This window comes from Festucalex cinctus, chromosome 6, assembly GCF_051991245.1.
Source record: "Festucalex cinctus isolate MCC-2025b chromosome 6, RoL_Fcin_1.0, whole genome shotgun sequence".
NCBI classification, from domain to species: domain Eukaryota; kingdom Metazoa; phylum Chordata; class Actinopteri; order Syngnathiformes; family Syngnathidae; genus Festucalex; species Festucalex cinctus.
Genome location: NC_135416.1, coordinates 8,253,391 through 8,264,518, shown reverse-complemented (window position 1 = coordinate 8,264,518; position 11,128 = coordinate 8,253,391). Strand labels below are relative to the sequence as shown.

The following is an 11,128-nucleotide window of genomic DNA, read 5'->3' as shown; positions in this document are numbered from 1 at the left end:
TATATTTGTATGTATATACTATATGTCTATTTTTTTTTTTTCTCTCACTAGTGCAACAACAGACAGTCAACGAAAGAGAAATGTTATCTAACTGCAGGCAATTGAAGCTGTTGAACATCACATTTCTTGCCACAGTAGCAGAACATTTAAAAGGCAACTTAATGATGCTTCAACACAAACATGCCAACATTATACACATCGCTTCATTTTTAAATATATATACATATATAGAAATAAATATCGGTGTCATCTTTATGTTCCTTAAATAATTTCAATCTCTATGTGAATGGTGCACATTTAATATAAAGCATCTAAGACACAATTCAAACACGACTGATATACATCATAATTCTCCGTCTTTCTCTCAACTTGAGAATGATCGCACAATGTAAACGTCACCGTCTTCCACCACCAAGTAGTCAAATGTTGCTGCTCTTATTTCTTTCCTCTGTTTTTTCTTTTTTGTTATTAATGTACAGAGGAGCTAACAGCAAATGCAGGATTGTCTAAAATCATGTTTCTAAACTCATGTTCCTATCTGCAGTGATGTAGGATGATACTGTAACTAGAAAACATGGTCAATTGTACGGCTTTTGCTGGGGATCAAAAAGGGTTAAAAAAAAAAAAAAAGTAGAAAAAAGTAACAAGTCACATACTGATTATATCTTTGACCTTTAACAATCTTTCCTGTCTAGCAAGAAGGCCTTCATACTGATGAAAAAAAATAAATAGTAGGGCCCGTCTGATATGTATTTTTTAAGGTCGATGCCAATTTCGATATTTGACACAGTAAAATTCCGATTCTGATAACCAATTAACTCATTCACTGCCATTGACGGAAAAAGACGTCAAATGATGCAACGCTCTACATTTAAATCATTCACTGCCATTGACGGAAAAAGACGTCAAATGATACATTTTTGGGCTGGCAGTGAATGTGTTAATTGGATGAATAATTACAAATATATATAATTTTTTTTGGCTTGAATGACGTTATCTTAGTCTTATGTTGTAATATGTCATGTAAAAAAAAATAAATCTACAATAATCAGCAAAAACGTCAGATTTTTGCCAATTTTAAAAGAGCCAATTAAACTAACCAGCCGATTAATCAAAACTGTTGTATTTCCTCAAATAGTGACCACTACTCAAACAGATGCCTCACTTCAAATAAATGTCCTTTTTTTCCACACTTCCTGAAAAATAATTTTGGTTAGGCCGATTGGTGCAAATACAATTTATTTTATGGTACTGAAAAATTATCACAATAATCATAAAAATAAAAGTTAAAACATTTTCTTAAATAAAATTACTTATTTTATGTGAGATGAGTGCATTTCTACAAATGCACTTTATTTCATTGCAATGTTAAATGATCACAACATAGGCCCTACTAGTTAAAAAAATAAAAAAATAAATTAGAAAGATGACATTTGCATACTGTAAATATTAAATGTGAATTTGTACAATGACGTCTCCCTAATTCAAATAAATGCCTGGTAATTGTTCCAGTTAGTCACTAAACATCGCTGCCCACTATTTGAGGAGATAACAAAACAAATTGAAGATCCACTTAACATGGAACCCAGAAGGAGGAAAATAAAACAAACTCAACCAATCCCTGAAAATTTGAAGATGGCGTAAAAATGATGGAATGTTCAGCACTGAAAAGGGAACATGTCGTGATTTTGTGATGGGTTCCCCTCTGCATGTAACAAAGCGGGCGTGCGTGCTAGAAAACAAAGTAACGTGCACTAAATGTGCCACCTGGGATTAGACGTTTCCTCATTCGGCATCCCGTGTCAAACGCGTGTGCCTAAAAGCGAAAGTGAGTTGCTGTCAGAAGCTTTTGTTCCAAGGCCAGCTTCTCTGACTTCATATTGCACTTTGAGCAAATCCATGGAATATGACGGATCTAGCAGCAGAAGAGAAATACTTTTTACTTTTGGTCCTTCGTTGGGTTCACAAATATTATGGTGCACTTGTTTCGTTAACATTCACGTCCTGGAAACAACGCTAATGGGATCAACAAGCACAGTTGTGCTCACAGTTTCTTAATTCTAAAGGGTAAATCCAGAGTATTCTGTTTTTATTTGCTTTATAGATGGACTACAGTATTGCTAGCCTACCCAACCACCTTCTATTGCACCTTTTCCACTGCCTGGTACCTGCACGACTCAACACAACTGTGCTTAACGCTTTACCATTGGCAAAAGCTGGACTTCCATTTGAAGCGCACATAACTGAGCCACTGAAAACTAGAGTGGGCCAACTATCTTACTCCATATAACTCCCCTTGTAGTACAGAAATGAGGTGAGAAATGGCTCAAATGACTACTCCTTAAAAATAAGGTTTAGTTCCAGTTTGGACGCACAAAGATTGACAACATTTCCTGTCCAGATCTGGCTGATCTGACTGGCTGCTGCCTTTGGTGGCAACTTGCGCCATACAATATGGCCGCCACTAGCCATAGTAGCTATCTAGTTTTGTCTTCAAATTCAACTGAGTGAAGTCAGTTAGATTTAAGTGAGAAAGTGCTGTACATAAATGATAAAAGGCAATAATTAAAACTGTAGTTCTCAGTGGCTCAATTCAGGGTTACTTCTCATATACGCTACTAAAATGTCCACACGCTACTTAATTTGTTGTCACTCACAAACAAGTGAAACCCTCTCTCACACGCACAAAAGTGAAATACTGAATTACTGTGTCCCAGATGGCTCCATACACATCAAAATGCCAAGTTGACATAAAAACTTTCACAACTGATTATTCTTGACCACAAATAACAAAAATGAACACACGTGCTAATGTTAGCTTAGCGCTATGCAACGCCGTTTTACACTACAAAGTCTCCACTTGGATAAAATGCGGCGCCTAATGCTGAGAACGTAATACAGAAGACCGTCATCCTCCTCTGCATTGGAGGATACTAGATACTGGTTTTCCCATTATCCAGACAAAAACAAGTTTAAAAACTGAGATGAGTAAAGCCGAGCTAAGCTAGTGCTGTGCAGTGGAGGACTGTGCGCCGTAGCAGAGTAAAACAAGTACGTTTGAAAAAGTGCTTTTTTGTGTGTGTGAATGCTGAGAGACAAACATTCACACATTCAAACATTCAATATTTTTTTTTACCATACAGTATATCCATCCTTCAATTTTTTTTATTCTGCTTGTCATCATTTTTTAGCTGACTTTGGGCAACTCGTCAATCACAGGATGTTATCATACCCACGAATGCACGGTAAATGATTGACACTTTGTTCATCATACCATCTGTCGCTGATTGGTTGTTTTTCTTCGGGTACTGTGTTAAAAATAAAATAAAATAAAGGTACAAGATGAGGCAAGAGATGGTTGTTTTTTTTCACACAATATTTCAATAGTGTGCTTTAACAAATATGACAAAAAGTGTTTTTTAATTGCAAACTGCCTCTTCATTTGATTTTAAATTTTTAAGCTTTAAGATCAAATAATTATTATTATTATTTTTTTTTTTGTATTAGGCCTTCCTATATGCTGTAATGCATTAATCTGCATTTACATTCCCAAATTCTTTGGCATCTCTCAGCATTCACGTAATTTATCTGGCAATTCCGTACAGGGTGCCTTCGGAGTTCTATTTACGGTATATCCCGAATTTGTACACAAGTCGAAAACAAAACAGTAGCAAAGTCGTAGGGAATGTAAATATTTGTACGAAAATCCCTTAAGAAACAAGCCGATCAAACGGTAAGCACGGCGGTAATTGAGTGTTCTTTCATGCGTGGCGTGAAGACATATTCTTACGGCATTCTGCGTTGTTCGTAACCTCAAATTGTCGTCCGCAAATCGAGCACCTGTCGAATTCTTGTTCAACAGAACTGAATCCTGCCATCAAACTGAACGCAGCCGAAAAAACGGCAGAAGGCGCCGCAAGGATGGATTAACACTAACACGTCGACACCTGCAGGAGGTTGTGAGAAGAAGGACATGAAATATTCCCACATCAATGGCACGTCGGATTAAAAATAAATATATAAATCACCGCAATGAGGGCAGACACGAATGGCACCGCTTTGGAGATTAAAATGGATCCTGCGTGCTGTTCTCTCCCTTTTTTTTCCTTTTTTTTTTTTAACCACCAGGAAAAAAAACAATGCTATCCATCGTGAAAGCAGAGGACGGCCAAGGAAATGCATGACTGCCAAACCAGGAAGTAGGCGCAGCACGCTTCTTGTGCAGGAAGTTCAAGCTTGGAAGTTTCAATTCAGTCTCAAGGCTCGGGCCTCAAATCTCATCTCAAGTGAGTTTAATCGGGTCCACATCAAGCGGTGTGATCCGGTGACAATGAGATCCCACTCTGAGAGGCAACGTGATCCAAAAAGCGAGGAATTGTTTTTTTTTTTTTAAGTGTCATCAGGAGCCCGCCATGAGATCATATCAAGTCACAACCATCGCAGCAGATGACTCGCATGAATGTGCACGTTGCGCCTCGGTACGGGTTCATCAAGGCGGACCTGTTTGCACCCGGGACATGTTCGCTTACTCTTACAGACACACGCATGGAGGGAGCAGCGTCTTTTGGACTCGAACGGCGCCACCGTGATGGTTGGCGGTGGCGTCTATCAACACAATCGGCATGAAATGATGTTAGCAAAGACTGTCCGCTTTCACATGGAGGATTTTGGAGAAGCCGGGTCTTTTCTTCAATGCCTGCAAGGGAGAAGGAGTATTTAAAAAAAAAAAAAAAAAAAAAGAGCATCAGGAGTAAGTGAATGAAGTTATTCAGTTTGTCGAGCATGTTAACAGCGAGCACATTAAGATGACTACAGGGAGCGCATTGCACTCTGGACAGTGTGTAATGTAGTGGGGAGTAAAAATAGATGCAACTCAACTGTTAGTCATCGTGTGTGTATGGTTGTGCAGGTGGGAGCTGAGCACAGTCAATAAATGAAAGATTTAAAAGTCCCTGTAGAGTTAAAATAAATGTCTTTTATATTTGATGCACCACAAAAAAAAAAAGAGTGTTGTGAAAACACTGTCAGTTATGGGTGCAGTGAATCCTCAGTTTAACTTACTATTACTTATTACAAGGGATGTTCAAAACCACTTTTTTTTTCAGATCGATCCCGTCACAAGTACGCAACTCTTCAGTACTCACCGGTACCAATACCATATGCCGACACCATTAGCACTTTTGATGCATAAAATTTCTTTGAAATTGCATGAAGTTAATGGCAATTTTCTATTTTTTCTCCACTCCTCCAGGTTCGCGGGGGTGCTGGAGCCTATCTCAGCTGGCTTTGGGTAGTAGACGGGGTACACCCTGGACTGGTTGCCAGCCAATTGCAGCGTATTAACTCATTCAATCCCAAAAACGTGTAAAGACGTTTTTTAACACTTTATCTTTCTCTCCCAAAAACGTGTCTACACGTTTTATGTTATATGTTGTTTTATGTTTTATTTTTTTTAAATGCAAGAGGATACAGAAGGCTTATGACATGAAGAGGTGGCTTAAAGCAATGGTAGTCATGGCAGCAGAGTATAAGAGATCAGCCAGGGCCATGTTGCAGTAAGCTTTTTTTGTCAGTGTTTTTACCAGGAATGTGAATATGGACGAAACTTAGCTATATTCTAATACTAATTGCTGCAAAACAGAAACAGATACAAATACATTTTTTGTTCCTGATGGAAACATATTATAATCATTCTTTTGGTGTGTTCCATGTTTTTACAGCAATAGAACAGAATATTCTGTGGGCCTTGTAAAATCAGTCAAAATCCAACAAAATCGCCGGAAGCAAAGGGGTTTGCTTCAGGGAAAATGGCTGGGAGTGAATGAATTAATTGTGGGAATGCTGAAGCATTCTCACGTTATTGTGATTTTTATTCTCCACACTATTTTGCCACGTAACAACTCCCACATAATACTTCCAATTTACACCGTTCAAATTTCAACTTGCTTCAAAAATTCATGCCATCTTGGGTATTTATTGCCTGATTCCACATTACTTACAATTTTCGCACAATGAAACAAAAGGCACAAAAGTGATTAAGTTATTTGTTACCTGGAGCTTGTTGACCATCTCATCAAACAGTTTCCTGGCTTCGGGGCTGTTGGGGTCCTCAAAGTAGTCTTCAATACCAATCTGCACCACGATGGACTTCAGGTTGCGGCACACACCTGCACGCGATGAAAGGAATGGAGTGTGACATCATGTGAAATCATGGAATAGCTCGACAGAAGACATCCTATAAATGTTGTCTGACACACCCTAATTAGGCCAAGCGCTATAGAAAATGGGTGTATGGGCTGCAACAGTTGCTTTCCAACTCACTGTTGAAGTGTAGCAGAGCTTTGGGGGTGACTGGCGTGGAAGTGAGCACGAGCATCTCCAGGCCCTTCAGACCCTCCCTGCAGACCTCTGCTGCCACCTCCTGGTTGATTTCACTCACATGGTCCAACTCCAGCACTTGGAGGCGCATGCAGTTCCTCGCTGTTGAGGCAGGGGCAACATCAATTTGCATGCAAATCAACAATTGTCACTCCTGATGACTTCATGGTGTACAAAATTGCACTCATTTCGGGATGACGAAGTGTGGTTCCATACAAAATAAATTTGTTTTCATCACGGGTTAGTTATGGATGCCCTCAGGGGGCTGGTTACAACAGTGAAACCACAAGAATGTGTAATTATCTTTTTAGCAAATGAAAGATGCAGACAAGTGCAACAGTAACAGTTGGCGCAGTGTGAATTACCCCCCTATAAAAGGACTAATAATGGCATTTCTTGCTGCTTTGGAGAGTATGTTTAAATTCCACTGGAAGTCATTACCTACATTCAAAAACAGATATCTGTACTCTTAATCATTTTTTGTATTGCTTTGTGATTTGTATTTTAATATATTTGTGTATAAGGGACTACAGATGCAAATTAGCAATTGCTGCTAGTGGAATCTGGCATATTCATAACTTAATTTGTTGTTCATTAATGGGCATTTTCCCTTTCAAATCAAATTTCATTTCAATTTCGGCTGGTTACGTTCTTTGACCTCCGCAGATGATTACACAACAAGAAAAAGACGAATAAAGAGTTAATGAAAATCGCGGTTGAGATCTATGCGGAAAAAATTTCAAAAAAAAAACTGGAGAAACCAAATATTCACCATCTATGACCTTTTTTTTTTAAACTGTCCTGTATCAGCCTAAAAATGCTATACTTTCTGCATTTTAATATTCTCCATCTATTCTGAATCATTTTTCTTCATTTTATTTCCAACTATTTTGTAATTATTTGTTATTTTCTAATTTATCATTATTTTTGTGACTCAGCATAAAAGTTGAGCCAATGCTTGTTATTGTAGTTCTTGTTAAAGGGGAGAAAGATCCAGCTGCTAAAGGTAGAGTTTGTTTGGAGTAAGCTGCTAGCAAGATCTGATCGTAGCCACTCACAAAGGGTTAAGTTCTGTATCAAAGTGACAAATATAGTACTGAAATACAGAGTACGAGTATTTTTGCCGCTTTTATTTTTATGATACACCAAATTTAACATAAAATAATGTGTCGGGCCAGATCTGGCCTTAAGTTTGACACCTAGCTAAAATGGCTACCGTAACACTTACCCAGTGAGGCCAGGCCCTGAATTCCACATCCCGCTCCCCCCACGCCGAGCGCACGGAGATGCGGCCAGCATCTCCCGATGGTCTGCAGGCATCTGTTGCTAAAACGAGCCGGCTGTTGGCTGAAAGTGACAAAACGACAACACTGTCACTCTGGGTCACGCCTTGGTACATTGTCCCCGATTTCTCTAGTGCCATAAATACCATGGGTGTAGTGGCGCCACCTGCAGGGAGATAATGTCTCTACAGCCGGCTCCGAGGGCCCAGATAACTTCCTGGCCAACTGGGTCTGTGGCGCTCCTGGAACATACAGAAACGTTTTTTTGTAAAATGTGTTGACCCGTGTCGGACGATCGTACAGCATGAAACAGGATCTCTTCTTCGCAAATGACTTTTGACCCCAAAGTGACGAGAAAGAGCCGATGCAGATATTTAAAAAAAAAAAAAAAAAAAAAGGCTTTTTAACGCAGTTAACACTAATTACAGTCTTGAATCAAAACAAATACTGTTCACATTAATCAATACCCAAAAAGTAGCACTCAGTAGTTTAAAAACAGTGGTGAGTCCACTCACCGCTTATCCTGTATATATATTAGGGGTGTCAGGCAATGAACATTTTTAATCGTATTTAATGGCATGACTTCAATAGTTAACTCAAGATTAATCACAAATTTTACATCTGTTGTAAATGCACAATAAAATGTACAATAAAATAATTTTTACCTAAATTGTTTTGTTGTGTTTCTGTAAAGCGCTATATAAATAAAGATGACTTGACTTGAACAAGTTTTCATACTCTTGTTAATATAAAAATGAGAAAAAAATGTTAAACTCATAGAAATATGGCTTTATCTTTTAGTCATTGATACAGTAATGTCATAATAATTCATAAAATTGAGTTAAAATTAAAAAGATGTACTGTACTGTAAAAAACAAGTGCTAAATTGATTTGTGTTGAGGTCATTTCTCTGCCACTAGATGGCATAATTACATTTGTAAGACATTGGTGACAGCTCAGTGCATTTTACTTTTCATATTTTAAAATTTGTAAAATACAACTTGACCCCAGTCTCCAGAAATATATGCATTAAATGTATTACTGCTAAATTTTGACGTGGACATGTCGGCTGCGTTGCAATTGGAATTCTCCTCGCAAAGGCTTTCCAAAGTAAGGGGAGTTATTTAATCACACATTTAAAAAAAATTAGTGATTTTAAAGGATCTTTAAATTAACTCAAAATTAACACACTAATTTTGACAACCTTATATATTATTATGTAAAGCGCTAAAGCTACAATAATCAAGACAGTAATGATGCAAAGTCACACCTGTAAGTGACGGCTTGCAGAGCCCGGCAGTAGCAGCTGGCCAGCCAGAGGGAGCGGTCGGTCAGCAGGTTGGGACAATGCGAGATCTTGAGGATGAGCAGGTTACTTCCCGTGGCCTTCAGCAGCGCCTCCAGTCCCTCCTCCAGACACCCCCTGACATGGTGACATCACATTAGCCGGCGTAGCAACACAAATGCTCACAATTGTCATTCCTTCAGGAAAAATTAAGAGTTTTACTGAACAAGAAACTCTCCCAAAGTGCTTAGCTTTGAAATTCTGCCTTATTCTGTCTCTTGTTATTCTCCAGCTCACCGTGTGCTTTTGAGGTACTCCTCTTTGGTTTCCTTCTTCCCGCGCTGTCGCGGTTTGAGGTTCTGCAGGATGAGCGAGTGCGTCTGAGTGCACCACTGAGACAACGTCGCCAGCAACTAACAAACAGAGAAAGACCGCAATGATTTGGGATCTTCTTTGATGCGATTTACTCGAAATATGTGCTTTAAATGCCCCTAAAAAAAACCCACATACGTTCCTCAAATGCAGTTAAACAAAATGTATATTTATATTTTGCACTGTCAACAAAGTTTTTAACCACGTAACTGGCTTTTCAATGTTATTTGTCCACCAGGTGGTGCAACGTTTCCTCATTCAAAGCTTGCAGTAAAAAAAAAAAAAAAAAAAAAAAAAAAAATCACACCTTTTAATCCCTTTTCACACTGCACTTAGCAGGGTGCCATCAACAAACTCATTCATTATGTACCATGGAGTGTTGCTAGGCGGCGCGGCACGGCAAGATGAATTCTGCCGCGACGGCCAGATGCCTCAAACTGAAAAATGTTCTACTGGTGAGCGCCTTCGCCGTGACATCATCCAATAGGAGAGGAGCTGGCAAGGTGATTTAGTACTATTTTGGCAGACTTATTTATAGGTAACGGCATCGCAACGATAAGGGAAACCTTATTACATGCGCTGTCTCAGTCTGCCGAAGTTTGGGACACACTAGAGATGACAAACAGTGAGGGCTTTAAGGAGACTGCTGAAATTTTACGTTTGTGCCGAGCCATTCGTAAAGGATGCATTTTTTTCAGCCGCTCGTCTCCTCCTCCTCTTCCTCGTTTTGGTCTACATCTTGACTAAACTAGCAGCAAAAGTCTTCAAGCTTACTTCCTTATAGGGATGTAACGATAAGGCCAATATCATGATATTAAAACTGCCACAATATCGTCGTCGTCGTCATGTTCACAATATTTAAAGGGAACACATCTGTTAAAAAAAAGCCAGGTTGATTTCCATTTGTGCAGTTCTAGCACCCTCTGGTGGCTAGTTTATTCGTGCAATTTAATTTTCATTAGGGATGTTATGGCCCTCTATGCTTAAAATCTGTGCTAATTGTCAGATGAAGGGGAACGTAATATGCTTGTGGAGGAACTCAATGTGTGCGTGAATTAACAAGTAAGCGCCTCAATATTGTTATTAAAGAATGCAGGTGGTTTATATAATATGAGCTTTTTCTTTTTTTTTCTTTTTTTTTTTACAATATTGTGACTTTTTTTTAAATATTGCCAACGCCCCCAAATTATCGTATCGTGACCTTCATATTGTGATATTATCGTATCGTGATATTTGGATATCGTCACATCCCTACTTCCTTATAGGCTGCTACGTCACCATTTCCAAATATGGGCAACTCCAAAGTCCGTACACTGTGTTGTGAATTTTTATATATACAAGGTTTAAATCCTGAATGTAAAATTAATATTTGATATGTTAAAGTAAATTTGTTTGATTCGAGACACCTAAAATTAATTGAGAATTAAAAGAAAAATAGAAAAAATAATAATAATCTCCGCTGCCAGTGCTTAAAATAGACAACCAAATGTTGTCCACCTTGGAGGATATCCGCGCATTCTCCAGCAAGACTCTGGTCCATACGGCCGGGTGGCGGGCCACAAACTTCCAGTCTCGGCAGACTTCCGCAGCTCTCAGCAGCGTTTTGGTATCCAAGTAGGTGAAGATGCAAAACAAACCGGCGCGCATCTTCAGGATCTCCGGACTGATCACCTCGTTGGATTTGGACGGACTCTTCTCGTGGCGACACGGTTTGCTGTAGACGCCTTCACATCGACCTGTGGACAGGTGACAGTGGGGGAAATGATTAGTGGTGTAACTATTAGGGATGGGTATCGATTGCAATTTCCTC

At 39.0% G+C, this 11,128-nt stretch overlaps 1 protein-coding gene across 1 annotated transcript in view; it reads right to left on the bottom strand.

Moving 5' to 3' along the window:
- Nucleotides 1-202: 202 nt before the first annotated feature.
- The window catches only part of fbxo41 (F-box protein 41), a 65,755-nt gene continuing 54,829 nt past the window's right edge, over nt 203-11,128 (bottom strand). The window contains exons 8-15 of the mRNA XM_077524888.1: nt 10,816-11,054; nt 9,244-9,359; nt 8,932-9,084; nt 7,808-7,903; nt 7,607-7,725; nt 6,322-6,480; nt 6,052-6,167; nt 203-4,696 (exon numbers count right to left, since the gene is read on the bottom strand). Of these exons, the coding sequence (XP_077381014.1) occupies nt 4,634-4,696; nt 6,052-6,167; nt 6,322-6,480; nt 7,607-7,725; nt 7,808-7,903; nt 8,932-9,084; nt 9,244-9,359; nt 10,816-11,054 (1,061 nt within the window). The 3' untranslated portion in view covers nt 203-4,633. The remainder of the gene's footprint in view (nt 4,697-6,051; nt 6,168-6,321; nt 6,481-7,606; nt 7,726-7,807; nt 7,904-8,931; nt 9,085-9,243; nt 9,360-10,815; nt 11,055-11,128) is intronic.